General features: G+C 48.3%; 1 protein-coding gene across 1 annotated transcript in view; it reads left to right on the forward strand.

Annotated features, from left to right (window-relative positions):
• HUNK (hormonally up-regulated Neu-associated kinase) overlaps positions 1-13,342 on the forward strand; it is a 100,327-nt gene extending 86,985 nt beyond the window's left edge. Inside the window, exons 9-11 of the mRNA XM_031458775.2 lie at positions 2,422-2,469; positions 7,282-7,462; positions 10,067-13,342. Coding sequence (XP_031314635.1) covers positions 2,422-2,469; positions 7,282-7,462; positions 10,067-10,725 — 888 coding nt within the window. The 3' untranslated portion in view covers positions 10,726-13,342. The remainder of the gene's footprint in view (positions 1-2,421; positions 2,470-7,281; positions 7,463-10,066) is intronic.
• The last annotated feature ends 13,281 nt before the right edge of the window (positions 13,343-26,623 follow it).

The following is a 26,623-nucleotide window of genomic DNA, read 5'->3' on the forward strand; positions in this document are numbered from 1 at the left end:
TTGACCCAAGTCTCAGAAAAATAGAATTGAGCCAGCGCCTGGAGAAGCTTGAACATGCCAGGTGGGACATCTAACTTGATCAAGGTAGAGGCACTGCTTGCACTATAGTACACAGATTGAACCCTCATCCCCTGATGGCCATGCCCTACGGCAGGGAGGGACTTCTTACAGTCATTTGTACTGTGGGCAGTCACCTTGGCTGGGGCCCGGGGTTTGCAGAATTCACTCTTAGGCTCCCCTGCCTCTTGCTTTGCATTTGACCTTTTAGGGCCTCAGGTAATAATGCAAACTGAGATATACCACGTGCCCCCACGTGTGTGCCCCGGGTGGCCTCTAAGCCACTTGGCTGATGCCCATGTCCTTCGTCGCTCTGGTACCTGACCCGGCTCATGTGTTCAAACGTGTCGGAGCCACGATGGAAAAGGGGCCCCCTTTTTTTCCATCCAGCTTATTTTTCTCAGCTGATTATTTCTTTTGGCCCCAAAACACATGGTAAGCATTTTCAAACATTTGTTGAAATATTTAATGGTTAGGGTTTGAATAGGAACGCTAGTGGGAAAATAGCATTTCAGTTTTCTATGATCCATTTGTTTTCTCCAAACTGCAGCGATCCTTGTGCTAATTAAATTACAGGCTATGACTAGATTATCCAACTCGGCTCTGTTGGAACCTAGAAAGTGGAATGGGGCCAGTTAGAAAAGGTGGTAAGAAAGTCTGAAGGAGGCCAGGTTTCCCAGGTGAAGCCCACTCAGAGCCTCTGTGGGTTTCCTTCCAGTTCCCATCAGCGGTCCCGGAGGAGAAGCCACCAGGCGGCAGGGGAGCCGGGGTGGGGAGCAGGAGCAGTGGACAGAAGTTCAAGGTTGCACACAGACGGGCTCTGGGGCCGTGTCCAGGCATCGAGGTCATGTGATGGCCTCTTTCTTCTTCTCAATTCCAGTTCTTTTTCTCCTAGGAGACAAAGGAGCCAAATTAAGTTGAATTAAAAAACTTCCCTTGGGATGACAGTGCTGTCAGTTTACGACTTGAACACTTTCTCTACCTCTTCTTCCTGTAACAGGCAGAGTGTGTCTGGAAACATGACACACTTGTCTCATCGAAGAGCACCATGGGCATGTGACGCCTCTGAGACTCCTTTCCCTAAAACAGAGGCCCTTGAGGACTGTGGGGGTCATGGAAGGGTGGTCATCACTTTTAAACTGGTTTATTGAAGCCACAGAGAGCCATTTTTGTTCAAGTTTTTAAAAATAATGCTGATTTGTAGGAAACTGTACAGTAGCACGAGGAGGGCTTCTCTGTAGTGTCAAAGCAATATTGCAGTTTGGGAAGAAAAGGGGTGCCGAGGGTGGCGGAGGGACCGTATGAGTTTGCTCCGGCGGCCATAACAAAGTCCCCCACACTGAGTGCCTCAAACAAAGGAATGTGGCATCTCACAGGTCTATAGGCAAGAAGTCCAAGGTTGAGATGTCGGCAGGGTTGGTTCCCCTGAAGGCTCTGGGAGGGATCTCTTTCATGCCTCCCTAGCTTCTGGTGGTTTGCTGGCCACCTTTGGTTCCTCGACTTGCAGAAGCATCAGCCCGATCTCTACCTGCATCTTCACATCGTGTTCTGTGTGTGTGTGTGTGTGTCTGCGATCAGTTTCCTCTTTCTATAAGGGTACCAGTCACACTGCATTAGAACCCACCCAGATGACTTCACCTTAACTTGACTACCTCTGTAAAGGTAACATGAACAATTACTCTTCTCAAAGGCAAAGGAGAGTGAGCTTTCACACCCCTCCAACTCCCCTCCACCCCCACTCCCGTCCCCAGGCTTCAAAGGGGATGTGACAGGCCTGTCTTGACCCTGTCTTCAAGCAAGGTCACATTCTGAGGTCTAGGGCTTAGGATTCCAACATACGCATTTTGGGGGACTATAAACACTTAAAGGGGACTATAAGTTTAAAGGTAAAGTATTACAATGTTGGCTTTGTATCTTATTGCAGAATTTGTACAAATTTTAAAAATAAATTTTGGAATCAGGTCAAGCTGTGCTGTTAGAAATCAGAATGGTAGTTACCTTTGGGGACGGGGCGAGGACATGGGGCACAAGGGACTTCCAGGTGCCCGCTCGGTTCTGTTTCTTCATCAGGGTGCCATTTCCATACATGCTTCTGCTGTTTGAGAAAACACTGAACTACTTACTGGTCATCAAAGCGCCCCCTCTATTACGTGTCCTAGACTTTAATAAAAACCTTACCTAGAAAATCTATTCAGGGCAGGAATTAGGACATCTGATGCCTGCTTCCACCACTATTTGATTTCTTGTCTATAAATATTGAAATGAATAATCTTTCATCAGAGCTGTCAGTGGTAGGGGGTAGAGTTTAGGGAATAAACAACAGGTGCAGCTTCTTGAATTGTTGAAAAATGCTGCTTTTTACAGGCCTCCCTGGACACCTGGACAAGAGACCTTGAATTTCATGCTGTACAGGTAAGAACTAGGGGGTTGTGATGGACAGTCAGAGTTCTCCAGAGAAACAGATCCAAAAGGGTGTGTGTGTGTATGTGTGTGTGTGTGTGTGATGCCTGGACACCCAGGGAAGAGTTGATGTTTCAGCTCGAGTCCCAGAGCCTTCTGGAAGCAGAATTTGTTCCTCAGGACACTCCGTCTTTTTCTCTTAAGGCTTTCAACTGACTCCATGAAGCCCACCCAGATTGTGGAGGGTAGTCTGCTTAACTCAAAAAGCCTGCTGATTTAAATGTTAATCACATTTAAAACATACCTTCACTGCAACGTGTAGACTGGGGTTTGACCAGACACAGGGTACCCTGGCCTAGCCAACTTGGCACATGAACGCAGCCATCACTATGGCTCTGAAGGCTGGCGGATCTCTGCCCGGGGCTCTGGACTCTACACACCCTCATCTTGTCCAGAATTAAAACCTGCAGAATCCCGCTGTAAGTGGATTTATCAGAATCTCCTCGGATCAGACCAGTTCTTTCTATGTTTAGTTGACTTCTATTGTTTCTTTAAACTGTCTTGCTATAACTACACGCTTGGCTATGCGTTCATGTTTCTATCTGCATAGATGTGGGGGTTGCAGCAGTCCAGGGCTTCCCGGCTCAGTGGCCTAAGTTAAGAACCAAGCCCTCTTTTTCTCAACTCATTCGTGTGTTTCCTAAGGCAAAATCAGGCCTCTGTGGCTTTCCCTTATGTTATGGGCAGCAAGGAACCAAAATCAACGAACAAATGACAGCTGGGTCCCTGCGCCATCCCGGGTGTCCACAGTCCACATCTAGTTCTGATGCTCCAAACTGCCATGTGAGGTTGCCTCATCCGCACGGGGACCCCAGGCTCCAGAAAGCCCACACTGAGCCCGTCTTGATGGTTTCTCAAAGGGGACACTTTGAGACCCTCTGCCGCGCCATCACGCTCTGGGGTCAGCTCTTCGCTGTGCGAGGGGTGAGGGGGGCCCCTGCCCCCGCCCCCAGGCAGCACTTCTTCCTACAGCCGGGGTGGGGGGGTGGGGGGGAGGAGCTCAGGAGGCATTGCCACATCTGTCCTTGTTAGATGGATGCCTTAGCCTTGCAGGCAATGAAGCAGGTGAGATGTGAGGTTCATTTGTATCCCCAAAGAGCTGGGAGGGACCCATCCTTTTGGTTACAGATGGGGAGGTGCAGCCCTCAAGGGGAAGTGACTTGCCGAAGGTCACCTGACGATGCCTTCAGGAGCGAGACTGGGAAGGCAAGAGGAGGGGTCTCTCTGGAACCTGGAGTCGCAGGGAACAGTCTAGAGGCACCAGCCTCCGGGAGCTCACGTCTCAGAGGCTGAGGACCGGCTTCCTCCTTGTTCAGGCTGCGGAACCTGCAGACCTCCCCCTCTAGGAGCCCAGTGGGTCATCCTCACTGGCTTCTTCCTCTCCTCCCTTAAACAGTCCATGACATCCAACACGTCTTGGGTAGATAATCCTTCACAGGGCCACACTTTCAAAGTGTCCAGTTTTGTAAATGTCCTTGCACATGTGTGGTGGGTGGAAAATGGTTTAAAGGAAACAAAAAGCTGTTTTGTGTGGGGCTTGCTTGCATCCGGTGTGTCACGTGGTCTCCTCTTGGCTCTGCCTTGAGGGTGCGGGATGAGTGCTGGCGGGGGCAAAGAAGACCCCCAAACTGGCAGCTTCAGCTCCATTGCCCACCGACAGGTGCACGTGGGTGAGGGGTGCACTGCCCACCCGTGAGAATCAGCAGGACACCAAAGAGGCCTGCAGGCAGCCAGCGTTGCTGGGCGGGGCGCGGGAGTGGGTGCAGGCCTGTCGAAGGGGGAACATAATTAGTCCTTCTGAAGATCTGTTTCTGTTACATAAGGCAATTTAGCATCCTGCTCCCTCGGAAACCTCCTTTGGAGAAAATAGGCCATGCAAATGAAAAGGTAAAACTGGATGATCGGTTGCATTTGTAACCTGTGTCTGGAAGACAGGAGGTTGGCTGCTTGTAAACAAACCTGTGTCCTGCGGGCTGGTGATCCTTCCATGTGGACTGACCCAGGGGTTTGTCCCCTGCAGGGAGCGGTCAGGTGATGAACTCTTGGCATCCCCCTAGAAAACTGGTCACTATGAAGTCAGCCATCCTTTTAAGCTGGAGAAGGGTGCTCTGGAGGGTTTTGGAGGAAGCACCAGGGTTCAAGACCCTGGGGTTAGTAAGTTCAGCAGGGGGGCCTAGGCAGGGCTTCCCGGAATCTTTAGTCCTAATAAATCCACATACCCATTCTTCTGCCCGCATCTGGGCTTTCTACTGGTTGCCAAATACCCCTTGGTCAGTTACAGCAGAGACTTCTAGAACCAAGCTTGGTCTATTTCTGCAGAAGAATCATTCTTGGACACCTTTTGATTCATGAACTCTGGGTGGTGATACTGGCCCCTTAAAAGTTTGTATCTTGATCCTCCAGCGTGAGGACCCAAGGAGACTTGGGAAGGAGCTGAGGTGAATGCAGGGAGCCACGCAGGAAGCCCTCTAGGTGTGGGGACCGCAGAGCAGCCCGAAGGACGGAGTGCTCATCCTTCTAAAAAGCACCCTTAGACAGGATGGAGGGAGGGGAACACTCAGTTTTGTTTTTTCTTCCAAATGCTGTTTTATAACGTATCACCAAAGTACATTTGATTTCTTTTTTCATGTTTAAGATGTAAACAGGTAGAACGAATGAGTTTTCTCATAAAAACAGAGATAGGAAGAACGGAGCCAAAGGATGGAATTCTGCCAGACTTTTTGGGACAGGAATGTGGGGAGGGGGCAACGTGAAAACTCACTCTCCTTTGCCGTAGAGAAGGGGGCCTGTTCATGTTTGGTAGATACAGGGAGAGGAAGGTGGTGGAGAACTGTGCTTGGCCTTGACCAAGATGACCAGGAGCAGATGTCCCCTTTCCCCTTCATAGCATCCTGCACATGGCCCCCACCCCCTGTAGCATCCTGGATACTGACCTGTAGCCCTCGAACTACAATGTGGTCCCTGCCCATGGCCAGTCGCTGTGTCCAGCCTCTCTCTCCACCCCTGGTACTGCCTGGCCCTGCCCCAGGCTTCCAGAAGGCAGCGTGGAGTCAAGGGTTCAGAACACGGACTTTCAGGGAGGAAGGTGAAAATCTGGGATGTTGTCTGGCTCCTACGTGAATGATTTAACCACTGCAGGGTCCTCTGGAAGAGGGGAGGACAGGATTTGCCTCATCGTGGGTCCTGCCAGAGCAGCATCTGGCATTCAGGCATCCTCAGTGAAGGCATCGGTGGCTGTTCAGATGCCGGAGGGGAGGCATTTGTGGAAGTGTCACCCCTCTTTTCCTCCCGCCTCACCCCCGCGTGACGAGCCACCTCAGCCAAGGCCCAGGCTCCTGGGAGCTGCTGTCCCCATGGTGACACTCAAAGCTGGGCTGGGGGTCCCCACTTCCCTTCTCTTCCCTGCTGTTCTTTCCCACTCAAAACCCCGGCATAATGAACCCCAATCCAAAAAAGCTTTGAAAATCCTCATTAGAAAGGGCTCTGCAAGTGCAGGGAGATGTTTCCTTGAGAAGCTTTTCAACAACATCCATGAAAAATAGATGAGCTCTCTTGAATTGCAAATGCTCTTAAAGTTTAAGGCAAAAATGTGAAAATCTGTCTCCCCTTTGCCCCGTCCCCCCTCACTCGGGGTGAGGTCAGGGATTGGGTTGCCTCCGTTTACCAGCAAGCATCAAACACGATCTTTAGGGCCAGGAAAAAAACTTCTTAGTGGCATCACCCTTCCCAGAAGCTTGAACTCAATTCATTTTAATTCAGTTCAGCTTCCACTGGCTTTTTTGTTTTTGTTTTTCAATATTTCAATAACTGTTTATTACACTTTCTCTCCGTGCCTTGGCTTTATGCCAGAGGCTGTGGGGTTGAAGATTTAGAAAACAGTCAGATTCACTCCCATCAGACATTCTAATTGAGTTCAGTCAAGGTAAGACTGACAGCGCAAACGCTGAATCGAGCCAGTTTAAGTACACGAGTAAGTGCCCCACGACCAGAGGTGGGAAAGGGGTCAGAAACTCACCCAGGCTGGCTCCGGGCTCCGGGGGGCTGTTGTCCACCCCCTCGGATTGACTAAACACACCAACACTGAGGTTAAGATGGAAGCGGTTATGTTTCCTTTGCAAAGCTGCCTTTGCAAAACCACTGCTGTGGGCAGAATCTTAGGGCCCTGCTTTCAGTAAGACGGCAGATTTCCTCAGGTCCTCATCTGCTTTGCCTCGGTTTGTTCAGTGTGTTCTGGAGTCACTGACCGCCCAGGGATGACCTTGTCCTTGTTGGAACACCTTGAAACAGCACAGTGCAGACAGCGAGGGACGACTGAAGCCTGCTGTGCCCAGAGAGAGGGAGGCGGGTTCCCCGGAGCATCACTGGGCCTCGGCCCTTCTGTTGTTCAACATGCAGCTAAGAGCACTGTGTTTTGAAAAACTGGGGTTTCTTAACTCTACTTCGATAACTTTTTATTTTTCAAGGTGTGGCTTTTTTAAAAAATTGAAGTATAGTTGATTTATAATGTTTCAGGTGTACATCAGAGTGAGTCAGTTATACATACATTTTTTTCAGATTTTTTTCCATTATGGGTTATTACAAGATATTGACTGTAATTCCCTGTGCTATATAGTAGGTCCTTGTTGTTTATCTATTTTATGTATAATAGTGCATATCTATTTATGCCAAATTCCTAATTTATCCCTTCCCCCAACTCTTCAAAGAGGAATCACATTGTATATTCTTGTGTGCATCTGAGTACATATGTTTCCTTCTGATTTGAAGGATAAAAAGCCCAAAGAACAAGAAAAAAGAGGGGACTTTCTTCATCGGCCATTTTCCAAGAAGCTGGACAAGAACCTGCCACCACACAAACAGCCCTCAGCCTCGCTCCTCACGCAGACTCAGAACACCAGGGCCCTGCTGAAGGACCGGAAGGCCGCCAAGCCCGGCTTCCCCGACAAAGGTGCGTCAGCCCCGGGGTCTCTGGCCAGGCCACTCGTGTTCAGCGACGTGGCTGTGTGGGCCCCCGGGACAGACCCATTCTCATGCCCGTGGGAAAGCAGAGTTAACACATGTGAGGTACCCAAGGACAATCAGGGTCCATGCGGCATGGTGCTGGCCACCTGTGCAGGCAGGACTTGGGAAAGTGGAGATGGTGTGCACGGTATTGAGGACAGGTCTTTGTTACATGGAAGGGGGTGGCATGGGAGAGATCATGGGGTTCAGTACAATCCCTTTGTTTTAAATAGAAGTGACTGAGGTTCAGAGAGGGCCCTGGCTGTCTGACACCAACCAGCGGTTCCCTGGGGAAGCAGGAAAGTGCTGGGGAGGCTGAAGCAGCCCCGAGCGGCACGGGTCTGCGGACACTGAGACACTGGCTCTCACCCGGAAAGGACAACCCCGCTTGGTCCAGTTTTGTCCTGCAGGTCTCACTGGAGGGCCTGTGCTTGTCCCTCCTTGGGAGATTCTCCTTTCTGGCTTTGGGACCAGCAGCGAATCTGGGCCCTTGACAGCGGCGTCCTGTGGAAATACCCGCAAGAAAGTCTAGATCACTGCTGTGTATTTGGGATAAATGTGCGGCCTCAGAGGTGGAGTCCATTCCTTGGTACCTTCCCAGGCCAACAGTCTTCTGTTTCTTTGTGTTTTTCCTTCCTCCTGGGAGTTGAGAGCCTGTTGGCTTAGAACAGCCCGGAGATGGTATAACTGCTAACACTGACCACTCACTGTGTGGCAGGCGCTGTTTCAACTCTTACCTCAACCCGGTGAGATCATTCTCACCCCCATTTCTAGAGACGAGGAAACAGCAGAGAGCTGTCCGAAGTCGGAGAGCTGGGAAGTGATGGAGTCCAGGTTCCCAAACGCGCAGCCTGGCTCTCGGGCTTTCCCTCCAGGCCTGTGTAGCCTACGGCCTCCCGGGAGGGCGGGGCGAAGAGGAGCTGGCATCGTGCTCAAGGGTCGGGCCGGTGTCCACGCCCTCCTTGCTGGGAAGGATGCAGGGTCTGGTCGGTGCCCCGGGGCTGACTCTGATGGGGGAGATTTGTAGGGCGAGTGTGTGAGGCAGCCTCCCAGGATCTACAGGTGTGGGAAGGTGAAGGGAGCAGGGCTGGGCGGAGGGACAAGCTGGGCTGCAAGGTGGGAGCACGCGCATCTCAGGGAGAGGGGAGGGGCGCCCGTGCCAGCTGGAAGCCTGGAAGACGTTAGCCGTCAATGAAATCTTACTTCTTCCTGCCGGTGAAGCTCAGGCATCTGTGCTGGCCTGAGGAGGAGGTTTATTTCGGGATCCGTGTGTTTATTTATGTAAGGCGAGGAGGATTCCCAGTGCCCTTGGCTGCCCCTGAAATCACTCCCGGTGGTGGCAGCTTGTTCCTGCCACTCGGCCCCGACGGGGCCTGTAAAATGTGACGGTAAAACAAGGCAGCTGACACAGAGCCTGTTCCCCAGGAACTTGGCTTTACTTCCCTTGGCTCCACATTCGTGGGGATTTTCCCTTTCTTTTCTGGCAGAATCTGCAAACCTAGATTCTAGTCTATGCCAACTTGAGATGGAAGCCATGGGGATTGGCTGGTTGCCCTAAATATATAGATGGAAGAGTGTTTCTCCCTTGTTCAGAACTAGATGAGGCTCCGGGGAGACCAAAAGTCATGAGGGAGTTCTCAAAAAGGAAGGGAACTCTGACCCCATGCTACAGCACCGGTGAACCCTGAGGACGTTACCTTCAGTGAAACAGGCCAGTCACGAAAGGACCAATATTGTAGATTCCACTCATATGAGGGACCTAGAGCAGTCAGATTCACAGACCGGTTGCCCCCGGCAACAGCTATTAGATTTGCAATGTGAAGAGTTCTGTTTCACAACAGTGTGAATGCAGTTAACACTACTGAGCTCTGCACTTAAAAATGGTTGAGATGATAAACTTATGTTATGTATTTTTTACCATAATTAAAAAAAAAGTCATGAGCAAAACCCTCCTTCCAGTTTTGATTACCTGAGGACCAAATTTGCAAGTCCTCAGCATGTTGGATTCCATGTCCTTCCAGCAGTTTTCTGGTCATTCTGTTGAGCCATGTGCCTTTATATTTAAAGGTTCTTTGGTGGGGTCCAGAATTTTAAGCAACCAAAAGGAGAGCAGAGGGGGCTGGGGTATAATTTAGTGGTAGAGCACGTGCTTAGCATGCATGAGGTCCTGGGTTCAATCCCCAGTATCTCCATTTTAAAAAAATTTAAAAAGCAATTTTTAAAAAGTAAATAAAAATTTTTTTAAAAACTTACTTTGAGGGGAAAAAAGAATTCAAAAGGAGAGTGGATGTTAAGCTGGTTCCACGAGGTGAATCGGAACCCAGGAGGCCTCCTGTCACCAGCCTTCTGTCCCCTCTGTTCTAGGACGACCATCTGGTTTCCCATAGGGTGAGTCAGATGCTGAGGCCGTTTGCTTCTCGGTTTCTCCTGGCCTCCCTGGGTAACTTCTCACTGTCTCAGTCACGCTGGAGGTCGGAGCAGGTGGCAGCAGGGCCGTTGGCCCTGTTGGTATAGCCATCTTCATGATTTCCTTTGCCTCCTTGATGTGCAGATTCCTTCGGCTGCCGTAATATTTTCCGCAAAACCTCGGACTCCAATTGTGTGGCTTCTTCCTCCATGGAGTTCATCCCGGTGCCACCCCCCAGGACCCCCAAGATTGTCAAGAAACCGGAGCCCCCTCAGCCAGGGCCTGGGAGCACCGGCATCCCCGCCAAGGAAGACCCCCTGATGCTGGACATGGTGCGCTCCTTCGAGTCCGTGGACCGCGACGAGCAGACGGAAGTGCTGTCCCCATCCCATCACTACAGGATCCTGAGCTCCCCCGGGGGCCTGGCTCGCGGGAGTCCCGGTGAGCGGACGCTCTCGCCCGTCCTGCTGCCCGGAAGCCCATCCGCTCTCCAAACCCCTTTGCACCCAACTCTGGTCTCCTTTGCCTACGATGATAAGAACAGCCCCCCCAAAGAGGAGGGCGTGTGTTCCCCACCCCCAGGGCCAGGTAACGGCTCCACTCAGCCCCTGGGGAGCCCACACTGTGTGAAAAGCCGAGGCAGGTTCCCCATGATGGGCGTCGGACAGATGCTGAGAAAGCGGCACCAGAGTGTGCAGCCCCCAGCTGACAGGCCCCTGGAGGCCAGCATGCCCCCGCTGCAGCCCACGGCCCCCGTGAGCCTCTCCTTCAACGTGGCTGACGGGGTCAAAGGCCAGTGCTAACTCGGCCAGCAGCGGGGTTCTGGGTGTTTCCACAGGAAGCAGTGAGCAGCTCCATGCGTCCATCAGGGTGTGAAGACTCAGAGGCCTCTCACTGAGCATCTTTCCCGGCCCCACCTCCTCCTGACGTGTGATGTCCCCACAGCTGAAACCTGCAGACCCAGAGCCCGCATACCCTGGTCTCAAGTCAGGTTCCCCCGGGGATGCTGGGATCCCCGGGGAGGTGGCCTTCTGTGCAGCCAGCTCTGATCATGCGTGGCCTCCCTCCTCCCACCAATCACCGACCCTTTGCCCGCCTCCCAGCTGGGCCCGGGCAGGCAAAAACCGTGCATCGGCCTCTGGGCTCCTCCAATTACAGACCTTTCGAACTCTTTCTCCATTTTGTGTTCTGTGTGTGCCTCTCAGCGGGTGGTTCCCTTTTCAGCAGTCAGAGGGGTTCACAGAGGGGTTCACCCAGGCCACGGTTTCCCCTCCTTTCCTAGAAGTGAATCCCTGCAGGGTGGCAAGAGCTGGTGCCCCAGAGCACCAGCCTCCAGGAACCCTTGAAGAAGATGGGCAGGAGCCTCTGAAACCAGCACCAACCCCTCTGAGCAAAACGGGGCATCTGATCAAAGACTGGTCCAAACAGCAGGGACCCTGGTGAGAGGAAAGGACCAGTGGGGACACTCATTTGCCAAGCAAGGTTTTGACTTTTTTTTTTTCTTTTTTGGTTGAAACTTGCTAATAGTTGAATTATCTTTCCCAAAGATGATTTTTCTTTATGTGATATCACTGAATCAAAGCAACATAATTCTTAAAAACCTGGATGGAGAGATGGAAAGTGATTTCGGCAAACTCCTGTTCTTGTGAGAGGATATGCGTGGAGGGCATCAGAGCCCACCCAGGTGATGTTTTTAGTGGCTGGTGGTCACTGATCACAGCCGGCCCTGTGTTCTTCCCATCATATCCTCAGAGCCCCCATCCTTCTGGAGCTATAGAGCATAGTCAGATTTGGTTATTTAGAAAGAGAGAAAATGGTTAAGGTTGGATATGGATGTACCTAGAAGGCACCATTACCTCTGTGCAATGCAGTTTTCCAGCTGCCAAGAAAATAAGTTTGGTTTAGAACTCCGCCAGTTGGCAGTGAGCTGTGAGAGGCTTGCCTGGAGAGAATCACGTTCAAAATACAGCACCACGTCTTCTTTGAAGAAAGCGGTGTTCCCCAAACAGGCTTTGAGTCCTTGTTTTGTTTTCACACCTTTTGCCAAGGATGGAACCAAAGATACATCTCCGGGTCTGTGTCCATGCCGTCGCTGCATACGTGTTTTGTGGACCTCCATGTTGTGTGACTATGTCTGGCTGGAGCTGGCTTGGGGCTGGCTCCCCTGGGCCCTGGCACTTGGTGGGGACCACTCAGTCATGAGCAGAACCGGAAAAAGAAGAATCAGCACGGGTTGGATAGCCGTCAGCTTGGGAGACAGGTTACACTGCGGCTTGGAGTCTTTAACTGTTGGTTGGTGCAGGCATGACCAGAAACCACCGCTGTGGCCACCCCAGGGCTGGTCCTCTCAGCTCACTGATTCTGAAGCAGGCCTGGAGCATTGCAAAGCCTGCCTTCACTTCTGCTGGCAGCCAGCCTGCGCCAGAGGGCAGTGGGAGTGGTTCCTCATTCACCAGCGGTGACCTTCTGCCCCACACGTCTCTGGCTGAGTGAGGAGGGCACGGATATCTGGCTCTCCCTGGAAGCCACCCCCATGCCCAGTCTTGGCTTGACAGGATCTTGGGCTGCAGCTTCCCGCTTGATGGGATCGCCCCAGCCCAAGGCAGTCAGGCTCCTGGCTGTTGGTGACATTCCTTTGTTTGGCTCCAGACCGGGTTCTGGAACTTTCCATTGAAAATAGAGCTTTTTAAGCAGAGAGAAAGAAAAGAAGCATCGGAGAAAGGTCCCTTTCTCCATCTGCCGTGAAGTTTTGGTTTTTGATGGGTGAAGAAGCTGTTTCGGAAGCTGGTTTCCAGCTTCAGGGGCCCCCTCTGCAGGTTTGAGGGCTGCATAGCTGTGCCTGTGAACTTCGTCTGGCCTTTTATGTCTCTTTCTTGTGTTTTACTTGCCTTGAGAACATGAGTGTGTCACCGTTAGCTTGTTGGGACGCTTCCCGTCCCTCGCACACTTCAAGAACACTGCAGACGGTCCTGCAACTGACCAACCGTGTCACCATTGGCAACTTGAACTGTGAACTCAGGTCAATTCTGAACCCAGTGAGGGGGTGCGGGGGTGGGGGGTGGAAAACTATTGTGTGTGTGTGTGAGCACCTGGCCAATCTATGAAATTGAGTAAAAGAAGAAATGTTAAATTCTTTTATTATTTTATTATATTTATATGGAAAACTTGACTCTCCCTTTGGTAAGGACCAAGTGTGTCGTTCGTTTGAGCCATGACTGTCTCTCATTAGTCTGCGCCTGTGAGCTCAGTCAGCCTGTACTTAACCGACGGAGGTGGCTGAACCAACATCGTGTGACGTCCTGGAGGAAAAGTCAACCTTAATTGTATGATTTGGTCACAAGTAAGGACTGTATTTATGTCACCATGATTAAATATATGTGCTTTTATAATGACTGTGAAATACACTTTTCCCTCACTCTGGCTGCTTTGTTTGTTTTGCTGATAAATCTGAAAACTAAGAGGAGGTTGCAAAATAATCGTATCATCTTCGAGGTAAAGTTCTTGGCACAGCAACTGACAGGATGCAAGACGGAATCGCGTTGTGGGTATTTGAAAGCATTTTCGGCTTCATTTCACTTGCAACAGGTGTGTCTGCAGAGTCCATCTGCCTGGCGTACAGCAAATGGCAGCTCAAGGCGAATCAGCATTTTTCTTTCTGGGTTGGGGGCCGGGGTCATGATCTTCCTTGAAGACTCTGAAAATGGCACATGAGGAATAACACCTGTGAACGTCACTTCTAGATTTTGTCCTTGTTTCAGGCCTTGGGGAGGGCGGTGGGGAGAGGGGCGATGAGGTGGAATGGGAGGGCTCCTGGATGGGCTGTTTGGATTGGCCCTGTTCCAAATTTATTCGTAACTCTTCACAAAAAGTTTTTCCTCTATACCACCCATGTCCTCCGTGCAGTGGGGCTCAGAGGGTGGCACGGTGGAAAGCAGGAGGCCCACAGTTTGCACTGCATGAAGCTCTCTCTGAAGTTGGGTGGGGTTGGGGCGTAAGAAGGTGTATATAGTTTTCATGATGATGTTTTCTTTCAGGAATCAGATCATTTTAGAGCAGAGAGGGACCAGAGATGAAAGAAGGGAAAGCTGGGGCCGCAGATGGTTTAAGGACTCACCAGGGCCCCTGAGTGAGCTGGCCTCAGACTGAGTTTAGGGAGCAGGGCTCCTCCCTCAAAGAACACAGAGCAATCAGAGAGCACAGCCACCGTGGGCAGAGGGGAAAGTCAACAGCAGATCAAACCGTCATTACAACAGGGATCTGAGGTTTCTGCATGGACCAGGGCTGCAGTTTTAAGTCCTTCCCAAAATCGTGCAGCTTCTTGAGATTTGAACCTCACACATTATCCACTCACTGTCTGCTATCGACTCGAAGCTGCAAAAAGACTTTCCTTCTCAATAGATCCCCCAAGTAAACATCTACCCCTGGACAGCCCTGTTATCTGCGTTGGCTGTGAAAAGGCTGTTACGTTTTACTGGATTAAGTCAATAAAGTATTTTCTGTATAGTCATGTCATACAGTGATACAAGTTCAGAAAGAATGCAAGACTGCTATTTTTAGGGGGCGTCTGGAAGCCTCTTGGTTATTGTATTTGTTTTCTCTGTAAGGCCCTCTATGTGCTACAGACAGTTAGAATAATTCAGAGCAGTACTGGGAGCTGGTTCAACTTAATGTCATCACTTTCCAATGAAAGGAGTGTATTTCCTGAGTAGTAAATGAGTGTATTATTTGTGGTGGGTTTGTTTTGTCAAGGGAGCTTTTCAGACATCTGGTTCCAAAGACAAATGGGGTCTATATTTGCACTTTTCTGCGGACCTGTTTTCAGGACACACAGCTCTGAGAGCGCATGTCTATGGCACCAAGGGACTGGGGGTGGGGAAGGGCAGGGGACACCTCAGCCTTGGCAATTTCCTTCCACAAGTATATCCATGTTTGAGCTGGTGTGCCGATAAGGAGGAGTTTGGGGGCACCAGCTCGGGGAGTATAGAGTAGACAGGTGAAGAAAACTCAGGGACCAACTGGAGTTGGGCAACTAACCAGTAGGGCATTGCAGAGAGTACAAGGCCAGGAAGCTACATCATTCACGGAATAAAAAAGAAAAAAAAATGGCTCTGACTTAAGGGCCTGAGCTAGTTACTCAACATATTCCCTGCTCAGAAGGCGGCCCATAGTTATTTTGAAAGGAAAATCTTTGGCTGATATTATATATAAGCCTCTCCAGAATAATGGAATGTATTCTTTCTAAGCCTTGTTACCACAGCCGGCTGGACAAGGGTGGGATGCCAGCCAGTATCAGGACCAAGGCTTCTCATCCAAGGTTAGGTGGTGCATTCATGGCAGGTCTGAGATGAGAATGCCTCTGTGACCCCATCACAAGTGTTCGGCTCCTCTCTGGCAACCAGTGTGTTAGGTAGATCAGACTTGGTGATGAGAAGAGATTAAACCCCAAATCTCTGTGATTTGTCCCATAAAGGTTTGTTTCCTACTCCCATGAATGTTTATGCCATTTGGCTGACTCCAGAGCACCTGCCTTCCATGTGGTGACTCAGGGATCCAGGCTGCTTCCAGCTTGTGGTCCTGTTCACTCAAAATGAAGCTCCTCTGGCCACCACAGCAGAGCAAGGGTGAGCTGAAGAGTTTCCACTGGCCCTTGGGTGCTCTGTGAGGGCTGGAACTAGTCCTGTGCCTGCCTACTAGCACGAGGCTGAGAAATGTGGGAGAACATGTGGATATTTGGGATGCAGGTAAAGTTTCTGCCACAAGGAAGGTACAGAGGCCTGTCACTTAAAGGTCCCCTAAAATTGGACCAGCCTTTCTCATTGTTACCCAGTTGTGACACCTCTTAGCGTGTAAGGATTATTTGTTCTGAATAAAGGGATAAACATTGTTACTTATTATTACTTCCTTTAATTTAAAAGGGAGTGTTATGGGCTGAGTTGTTTTCCCCACAAAACTCATCTGTTGAAGGCCTAACCCCCCGGCACCTCAGATGTGGCTGTATTTGGAGACACAGTTTTTAAAGAGGTGAATAAAAATAAGGCCTCCATCGGGGTGGGCCTGATCCAGTCTGACTGGTGTTCTTTAAGAAGAGGAAATTTGGACCCACAGAGGGACACCAGACAGAGAGAGGACCATGGGAAGACACGAGGAGGAGGCAGCCATCTGCCAGCCAAGGAGCGAGGCCAAGGGGGACACCGAACCTGCCGACACCTTGATCTTGGACTTGGGGCCCCCAGAGCTGTGAGAAAAGCAACGTCTGCTGTTTATGCCGCCCGGTGTGTGGCATTTTGTTATGGCGGCCCTAGCAGACTAACACGGGGGGAGGCCAAATAGAAATATTTATATATTCTACAAACCCTACAGATTTTGTCCCATATGTTGAATCTCATTTACCCTTTTCTTACAACTAAATTACTCCCTGAAAACCATCCTCTTTTGGTGGTGAAATTCTACCTTTACCAAGCGTCCCCTGTGTGCCAGGCCCTGTGCCAGGTATTTTCAAGTGTCTTTCTTCCTTCAATCCAGAGACCCACAGACTTTTCTGTAAAGGGCCCGGTAGCAAGTCCTTTACGCTTAGCAGATGACCATGCAGTCTGTCCTATGTTCTTTTTCATGTTTTGCTTTAATTTTAACAACCCTTTAAAAATGTATAAACTGCAGAGAAGAACAAGCCACACAGATTTTGGCCCTTAAGCCTCCTGGGTTTTTTGTTGTTGTTTGGTGGGGGGGGGGCAAGTAATTAGGTTTACTTATTTATATGTATTTTAATGGGGGTACAGGGGATTGAACCCAGGACCTCATGCGTGCTAAACACTCACTCTACTACTGAGCTCTACCCTCCCCCGTCCCCCCCAGGCCTCCTGCTTTAGTCCTCACAAGGCCCCTGTGAAGTGGGTGAGTTGTTTCTGTTTCACATGTACGTTTAGGTAGCTCGCCCAGTTCACAGAACCAGGATTAATGCCGTCACAGACCACAGATGTTTCATTTTAGGAACCCACTACCTGCAAAAAAGAGAAAGAGAGCTCCTTCCTGTTTTGTTTTTGGTAGATTTCCAATGCTGGCTGCCCTCCACAGGCAGGGCGACGTGTCAGGAGAGTGTCCTGGTCACAAGTCTGCCGCTGCTACTTCGTCCCCCCTACCCCATCTCGGATTCATCCCTGCTTCCTCTGCGCAGAACAGAGCGTGGCCCTGGTACTCAAATCGCATTCCATTCAAGACATCTCCCATTCTCTTTGTGAACAGCCTCTCAAAAATGGGCTCTTGCTTGCTTATGAAAAGAGAGAGCTTAGTCAACGTTTTAGGGAACAAGTCTAAATTGAGAGCAGATGTGGAGCTGTGTGATGCCTCGTAGACAAATCGGGGCCATTACTCACACCTGAATGACACAGCGCGGGACCAGCATCCCCTCCGCGGAAAGCGGTCTGAGTCAGAGAGCCCCAAAGAGCCCATTCAGATCCTTCCCACCCATGGCCGCTTCAACTGTGTGAGCCAATCTCATTTTCAGAACATCCAGGCCCAAGTCACAGAATCACAAGGAACTGGGGGTCACCTAGTCCTGGGTTCAGTGCCCCCAAGAGTTTGGGGCAGTCCACAAAGAGCAGCAAGAAATACGGGTTTCCAGGATAAGCACGAAGTGACTGCTTGGAGCAGAGTTTTTGTAACTCACTGCTGATTTGAAAAAAAAAAAGGTAACACCTTTTTTTTTTTCCCCCTTAAAACTACCATGTGTCATGGATTCAGATGCAAAATCAGTGTGAATGTTGTGACTCCGTCCCTGATTGTCCTCTCAGCTTTGCATACTTCAGGGAATAATTTTAAGAAGCAGAGGTCAGGGTACGTACGGATGATGCATCTGAGGCCAGAATAGAGACAGGGGCACGAAGAACTCCAACTATCTACCTTCACGGTCAGTTCTCTTCCCACTTCCTGGCGTGAAGAGCCCAGAATTGAATGATGCCCTGGAGTTGCTTAGGAGTGTCATGACGTCTGGGGTCTGCTCGCTCCCTTTCGCAAATTTTGGGCCAGAGGATGGACATGGTGACGACCATATTAGAAAGAAGGAAACTGATTTGTGTTTGAGGGAAGAGAGTATGTGGAACTGCTGTTTCCACATTCCCAAATGATTTGTCTTACCTTCCCCTGAACACTCCTAGTCCTCCATGAGTACATCTGACATGTTGATGGGTGGTGGATGGATGGGTGAATGATGGATGGATGGATGGATGGATGATGGATGGATGGATAGATGGATAGATGGGTAGTGGATGGTAGATGGATAGTGGTGAATTGGTGATCAGTTTGGATTGATAGCGAATGGATGATTGGTAGGTGGACTGATGAATAAATAGGATTAAGAGTAAATGCTGAGAGGAGTTAGATGAAAGATTAGTAGTTGACTGAAGGGCACTTAAGGGAAAGGAAAATATTCCTCTAATCCAGAGCACAGGTCCTCAAATATGTTATAAACATTAAAGTGGAGGACCTGGTAAATAAATAGGACTCTAAGTTTGGGTACTGGCATCTTTCACAGAGCACAGCCCGAGTTCTGCCTCCTCCTAACACAGGCCCATTTGCCACCCTGGAAACAACTAATCATGGGTCTTGGTTGTGTGGTGAAGCCATTGTCCCCATTTCTCAAATGCATGTATGTCCTTTTGACTGTTTCCCTTTGGTGACTATATGGAGATTTGGCAAGAAGGTGCCGTGATTATGGAAGAAGCTGGGACAGTCACCTGGCTCCCCCTCCACCCATGCAGCTGTTGACTAGGCCAGTTTACTGAGGCCCAAGCTCTTCTCTGAGATGCTCTTTCTATTTACTTCATGTCTTGTCACCCCCATCTTTCAGCTCTGCTGCTCACAAATCACCTAAAAGCTGCAAACAGATGATGCATTTTTACAAGGGAGACATGATGGCTAATCAAGATGGCATTCACACAACTCTGTCTCACCCCAGCTGACCTGGTCTCTTCCAAACTGCTCTGGGCTGAGTCGTGTCCTCCCACAAGTCATATATTGAAGCCATAATCCCCAGTATCTCGGGATATGAATGTATTTGGCAGGAGAGCCTTTAAAGAGGTAATTAAGTTAAATTGAGGCTGCTGTTAGGGTTGGCCCTAATCCAATGTGACCAGTGTCCTTACAAGAAGAGGAAATTTGATCACACAGAGAGACACCAGGGATGCCTGAGCACAGAGGAAAGGCCAAGTGAGGACACAGAGAGAAGGCAGCCACATGTAAGCCAAGGAGACAGGCCTCAGGAGAAAGCAACCTGCCAGCACCTTGATCTTGGACTTCCAGCCTCCAGAGCTGGGAGAAAATAAATTTCTGTTGCTTAAGCCACCCAGTTTGTGGTGTTTTGTTATGGCAACCCTTGTAACTCATACACCCGCAGATTCCAGGTGTGGAAATAATGACGACCACCCAATGAGAACAAACAGAGGCTATTTCTCAGAGCTCACTGTAGCAAGGGAGTCAGAACCATCACTTGGCAATTGGCAGAGACTCAGCTGCAGGCAGCGGAGTGGGAAAGCTGCATAGTGGAATCAAGGGAAGGCTTCAGGTGTGCTCCATTGGAGGCTGTTGTCATGGAGAAGCTGGAGGCAGGCTAACTGAAAGCAGGACATCCTATGTGATTGGTTAGGGGAGCAGAGTTGGAAGCAGGGGTGAAATTAGGGGGAGTTGGCAGCCACTGACCAAGTCCTGAAGGCTGGGCTGATTGCTGCAGACGGTGTGGTTTGGGTTTGCAGGCTGGTTACTGCAGAGGTTGAGAATCAGGGTTCCATTGCTCTATGTGATCTGGCCATTGTCCATGTGTATGTTCCATATCTCACAGGTCTTCTCATTGCATTATCTGGCTGTGTTAGTTTCCTAGGACTGCTGTGAGAAAGTACCCCAAGCTTGGTGGCTGAAAACAACAGAAATTTATTCTCTTACAGTGCTGGTGAAGAGATGTTTGAAATCAAGCAGGGCCACGCCCTCTTTGAAGTTTCTAAGGGAGGATCCTTCCTTGCCTCCTCCAGCTCCAGGCAGTTCTTGGCAATCCTTGGCAACCTTTGGCTGTAGGCTCATGACTACAATGTCTGCCTCCATCTTCACTTGCCATTTTTCTTTGTGTGTCTTCATATGGCCTTCTTACAAAGACACCAGTCATTGGATTAGGGCCCTCTCTAACTCAGTATCTTATCTTAACTAATTATATCTGTCATACTCCTATTTCCAAGTCAGGTCACATTCTGAGGCTCCAGGTGGACATAGAGACACTATTCAACCCAATCCACTGGTTAGGGACTCTCTCCCACTGTCATCAGGTCTAGAGGCCTGGCAAGTCTGGACCTGACACAGGGCTTTGGGCACAACAGGACAGTCAACTCTGTGAAGTCTTGAGATGTCAAGAATTGAGGGTGTTAGGAAGTGATGCTTTGGGTAGGGCCTTTGGAATGTTTAGAGGCAGGAAGGAGAGGAATCCACATCTCATCACGTGTAGTGACCGGCAGGTCCACCCCAAGGAAGGCAGACTCTGGGGCCGGGTTGATGCTCTGGTCACCTTCTGATGTAGACTTTCACAAAAGAACCACTCAGAGGGACAACTTAGAGGTGAGGAGGCGTTTAATTGTGGGAATGCTATGTTCAGGGGTTTATGAAGTATTGATGTGATTGGCCCTAAAACTCTATATTCAGATCAGAATATTCTCTGGAGCTTCAAGCATGCTTATCAAGCCCCAGAGAAGGTCCACGTTCAATTCAGTGTATCCAAAACTAATGATCTCATCCTTCCGAGCAGCTTCTCTTGAGCTCCCTCTTGTAATAAAGGGCATTGCAGACTCTTCCTTGCCCAAGCCCCATCCTGAGCATCATCCTGGACCACACTTTCCTCTCACCTCCCACATCTAGTCCATTCACAAATCCTGTTTGTTTCATCCTCCAAGGATGAAGGGCTAGCAAGGGCTGGTACAAACTCCACATGGAGGCATGAAACCCACTCTCCACTCATGCCATTTAGCATGGTGCAGTGGAAGACGCATCAAATCTAGAATCTTCTGCAAAATAGGAATTCAGGGTAATAGGGTAAATGAGGATTAAATGGTTAATATATACAAGATGCTTAGAACAGTTGGGTACAAAGTAAATGCTATAGAAGTGTAAGCTATCCTGTGGCAGTGGTGTTGTGCTGTCACACGGAGCACCAGAGTGGGGGACCTGCATTCTCAGCCTTGATCGGCATTGAAGTTGCCTCACTTCCTAGGGAGAGATGCCTCACCGAAATAAAACAAAAACAGTCGAGTTCAGCCCCTTGAGAGAATGAACTCAGAGTCTAACTAGTGTTCCTGCCATTTTTCAAATTGTTATTGTGGAATTCTGTTTTGGTATTGCCCTTGGAATTCACAGTAGTCTTTTTTTAAAAAATGATTTTATTTTGAAAAATTAAAAAAAAATTTTTAATGGAAGTATAGTTGATTTACAACATAGTGTACAGCGTAGTTGTACATATACATATTCTCTTTCATACTCTTTTTCATTTTAGGTTATTAGAAGCTATTGAATATAGTTCCCTGTGCTTTACAGTAGAAACTTGTCATTTATCTATTCTGTATATAGTAGTTTGTATCTGCTAATCCCAAACTCCCAATTTATCTCCCCCATGATGCTACCTTTGGTAACCGTAAGGTTGCTTTCTATCTCTGTGAGTCTCTTTCTGCTTTGTAAGTAAGTTCATTTGTGTCATTTCTTTAGATTCCACATATAAGTGATAACACTTGATATTTGTCTTTCACTTGATATTTTACTTATTTCACTTAGTATGATAATCTCCAGGTCCATTCATATTGCTGCAAATGGCATTATTTCATTTTTATGGCTAAGTAATATTCCATTGTATTATATATACCACATTTTCTTTATCCATTCCTCTGTCAGTGGGCACTTAGGTTGCTTCCATGTCTTGGCTATTGTAAATAGTGCTGCTATGAACATTGGGGTGCCTATATCTTTTTGAATTAGACTTTTCTTATTTCGGAAAAATTTTAGATTCACAAAGATAGTACAAAGAATTCCCGTCACCTATAAACTCCTCACCCAGTTTCCCCCATTGTTAACATCTTACATTATCAGAGTGTATTTGTCACAACTAAGAAACTGATGTTGGTGCATTACTATTAACTAAACTCTAGATACTTTGTTTGGATCTTACCAGTTTTCCCATGAACGCCTTCTTTCTCTTCCAGGATCCAATCCAGGGAACCACATTGCATTTAGTTGTCATGTCACCCCAGTCTCCTCTGGTCTGTGGCAGTTTCTCAGTCTTTTGTTGTTTTTCAGGAACTTGAGAGTCTGGAGGAGTACTGACCAGGTGTCCTGTAGAATGTCTCTAATCTGGGCTTGTCTGTTGGTTTCCTTGATTAGACTGGGATGTGTATGGGTCCTTGTAAGGAGAGGAGAAGTGCTCTTCTCATCACCTTACATGGTGATGACATGGCCCTCAGTTATTTGGTTAAGGTAGGTTTTGCCAGGTTTCTCCATTGTCAAGTTCCTGTTTTTCCCTTTCTCTACTATAGTTTTTAGAAGTCAGTGACTAAGTGGAAAGAGGTGGAATCGAGCTCTACCTCCTGGAAGAAGGAGTATTACACACATTATTTGAAATTCTTCTTTAAGGAAGATGTATCTCTTTCCTCCCATTTATTTATTCTTTCAATCACTTATTAATATTGGTATGGACTCAGGGACATCTGCTCTGTACTTTAAGTTATAACTCAATATGCACAATTTATTTTGTCGCCCAAATTGGTCCAGTCTTGTCCATCAATAACTTTCAGATTGGTTCCTGTGTCCCCTTGATATGCTTCTTTTCTTTTGTTTTTTGAGCACTCCCTTATTTTCTAGCACTCCTAGGTGCTCCAGGCTCATCTTGTGTTTTCTCTGCCCCAGTCCTAGAATCAGCCATTTTTCTAAGGAGCTCTGATTCATTATGTACTTCCGAATGCCACCAACAGTGTCAAGTCCAATTCCTTTTTGAGTGGATTTAAAAAATACTTCAACAACCAAAAGTCATTTGGAATCTTATCTGGTGAAATAGTTTGGTAATAGAGTCAAATAACGATGTGACAGAATGTAAGTGGTGAGCCAAAGCAATGCCGGTGGTGAGATGCAAATCATAGACAGTCTTTAAAAAAAGTATTTAACATTTCCCAATCACTTTTCTGTTTATGCATAAAAAAAATCTGATCAACTCTCAGCTTTTGCGAGATGAATTGAGCATGAACAATGTCACTGATGTAAAAAAAACAAATGAATACTTCCTTTTTGTTTTGAAATGAGTGCTTTTCCTCAGACTTAGGGTTGTTGAAGTTTTCTACCACAAACGTTGACACTTAAGCTTCTGGATCATAATAGAAACACCATGTTGCATGATCAGTTACTATTTTTCTCAAAAACATGTGTGGTTTCTTTATTTCTTCAAACACCCCTTGAAAAGTCAGAGCAAATGCCAAGGGTTTTTGCTTTTAAGTTCATCAATCAAAATCCTTGGCAAGTTTTCACAGAAATTTCCCTGGTGTTCAAGTCCTCTTGCATCTGAATGTAACACTTGAGCCGTCATGCTCACAATTAATTGTCCAACGTGCTGACCTTTCAGCATTTCCATTGCTCTTCTGAGTGACAAGGCAACTCCCCCCTGCTCCATCGCTGAACCGTCTCCTTCCTTTCTTAAATCTTCCATGACAATCAAAAACTCTCTTCTTTGCCATCTGTTCTTGGCTTTTTTTCCAAATGCTTTAAAAAAAAAGTCAAATGTCTAGCTTGCTCATTGTTTTTTTGTTTTTTTTTAATGCAAAAATTTGAGACTCTTTGCTCCTAAAACCACCATCATTTTTACTCAGGCATGAGGCAGCAGTCACGTCCTCTTCAACCCTCTGGCACAGACCTGCCTGCTTGGTGTAGGAGGTCCTGCTGCCTCCAGGCAGACAGGTTACAGCAAGCCCCTTTGAAGATCTGTCTTTGACTTCCAGTCTCACAGGGCACCCCTTTGGATTCACAGAAATCCACTTCAGTGGATGGGCAGATATTCATGGAGCAAACACGTAGAAGTGTTTATCTTGTCTGTGATGATTAATTTTACCTGTCAACATGTCTGGCCACAAAGTGCCCAGATTCATCATTATTTTGGGTGTGTCTGTGAGGGCGTTTCCAGATGAGATTAACATTCAGATCAGTGAACTCAGAAAAGCAGACGCTCACCTCCCCGATGTGGATGGGATCATCCAACCATTGAGGGTCTGGAGAGAACCAAAGGCGGAGGTAGGAGAGATTCTCCCCCTTTTTTTTTTTTACTGCCTCACTGCTCAGCTGGGACACCTCATCTCATCTTCTCTGGCTATTGAACTAAGATTTACACCAGATGCTTCTCTGGTTCTCATGTCTTTGGATTTGGATGAAATTATATTACCAGCTTTCTTGGGTCTCTAGCTTGCAGAGGGCAGACTGTGGGACTTCTGTCTCCATAATCACAGGAGCCAATTCCTCATAAAAAAATCTCTCTCTCTCTCTCTTTCTATATATATGTATAATCTATTGGTTTTCTTTCTCTGGGGAACCCTGAATAATACACTCTCCTTAGAAGGACCACATGTCATCTGGCGAGGAGCCACCCCCAGAAATTCCCCACAAAGCTGTCCGTACACCACAGTGAGCCACTCCAGTCCTGCCCTACATTGACCCCACACAGTTCCAACTTGGATCTGTTGTCTCTTTCACTTCTCATCCCAATAGATCCAAATTTATTAAAGATGCCCTCACATTCGCTGCCTCCGTCTCTTCATGCTGTTCCATCCAGCAGGCATCACTGTCTTCTGGCATCTTCTCCTGTCTCTTCCCTGAAAGTGTTCTCCAGCATCATTAGAAACTTCCTCCTTGCCAAACACAATGAATGTTTTTTGTTTATTTCACTGGACTCTCTCTCTTACGGACTGAATCAAGCCCCCCACCTCCCAAATTCATGCATTGAAGCCCTAACCCCAATGTGACTGTACTTGAAGAGAGGACTTTTAAGGTGGTAATTAGGGGTAAACAGGGTTATAACGGTGGGCCCCAAATAGGGTAAGACTAGGGGGCCTTATAAGTAGAGGAAAATACACCCTGGATGCAAAAACACAGAGGAAAGACCATGTAAGGACACAGTGAGAAGACTGACATCTATACAAGTTGTGGAGACAGACCTCAGGAGACACCAACCCTACTGACCAACCCTGACTTCCAGCAATCTGTGGTATTTTGTTACAGCAGCCTTTGCTGACTCATACATTTTTTTTCCCCTAGAAACTCTCTACTCTCCCAGTCCTGTGATTCTCCTCTCATCTCTTTGACTCTCCCTTCTTGGTCTCCCTCTGGATTTCCTCTTCTCTCACCTGCTTTATAAATGTTGGTGTTCCACCTCCCACCCTCACCTCCCAGCCATCACACTTAACTTTCGTTGTTTAAACTCCTGAAGTTGTTAACATCTAGATCCTCCTGAACTTCAGACGTGAGTGTCCAATTTCTGGCTGGAAATCTCAGCTATCCCTTAGGTACCTCAAAGTCAGCATGTACAGCTCCAGAAGGACCAGTGTCCCACCTAAATCTGCTCTCTTTCCTCTATTCTCTCCTTTCTTCTGCACCGAGGTCCCCGGGGCCAGAATCCTGGCTGTCATTCTTGATTCTTCCCTTTTGGCTCCAATGTTCAACCAGTCTCAGGATCTTGCTTTTTTCATCCTTTCACTGTAACCACTTCCTTTCAATAGCCCTTACAACAATCTTTATCATTTTGGGTCAAGCTTATTGCAACAACTATCTAACTGATCTGAAATCCATCCTTTGTCCTCTTGGCCACTGCTTTTCCTAATGTTAAACTCTGACCATGTCACTCACCTGCTTAGGGCCCCTCATTGGCTCCCTAACACCCATAGGCTAGACTCCTCTCTGCTTAGCAAGAACACAGGGCTCAGTGCAATCTGGCCCCTGCCTGTCTTCCAAGCTCAACTCTCACCGTTCCTTGCCTATAACTTCGTGCTTTAGCCATGCTCAGCTGCTCATATTTCCCTGCATGTATCTGCTGTCTCCGGTGCTGGGTGGGCCCTCTCTCTCACTTTTCCTGTCCATTTTCTAAGACTATGGCCAATGTTCTGTCCCCAAGGAGATATCATTGTCCCCATTCCTACCCTCCTGGAATGGGTCCCCACATGCCTGTTTTTTATTGTTGCTCTAACAAACAACCACAAACTTAGCGGCTTAAATGATACAAATGTATTCTCCTACATCTCTGGAGGTCAGAGGTCTGACATGAGTCCTATGGGGCTAAACTCAAGGTGCTGTCAGGGCTGGTTTCTTCTCGGGGCTCTGAAGGGAGAATCTGTTTCTCTGTCTTTTCAGCTTCTAGTGGCCGCCTGTATTCCTTGGCTTGGCCACTTCAGAGCACATCACTTCAGCACCTATCTCGGCCTCCATCACACCTCTTTTTTCTGACCCTGACCCTCCCCTTCCATTTTGTAAGGACCTTTGTGATTAACTGGCCCCCCTAGATAATCCCGGACCCTCTCCCCCGTGGTAACATCCTTACATCCTTAATTTAATCACATCTGCTACGTTCCTTTTGCCATAAAATGTAACGCCTGTAGGTTCTGGGGATTATTAAGATCTTTGGGGGGAGGGCGTTATTTAGTCAAATGCAGTGGCCCTCTC

Source organism: Camelus dromedarius, chromosome 2 (assembly GCF_036321535.1).
Source record: "Camelus dromedarius isolate mCamDro1 chromosome 2, mCamDro1.pat, whole genome shotgun sequence".
Classification (NCBI taxonomy): Eukaryota; Metazoa; Chordata; class Mammalia; order Artiodactyla; family Camelidae; genus Camelus; species Camelus dromedarius.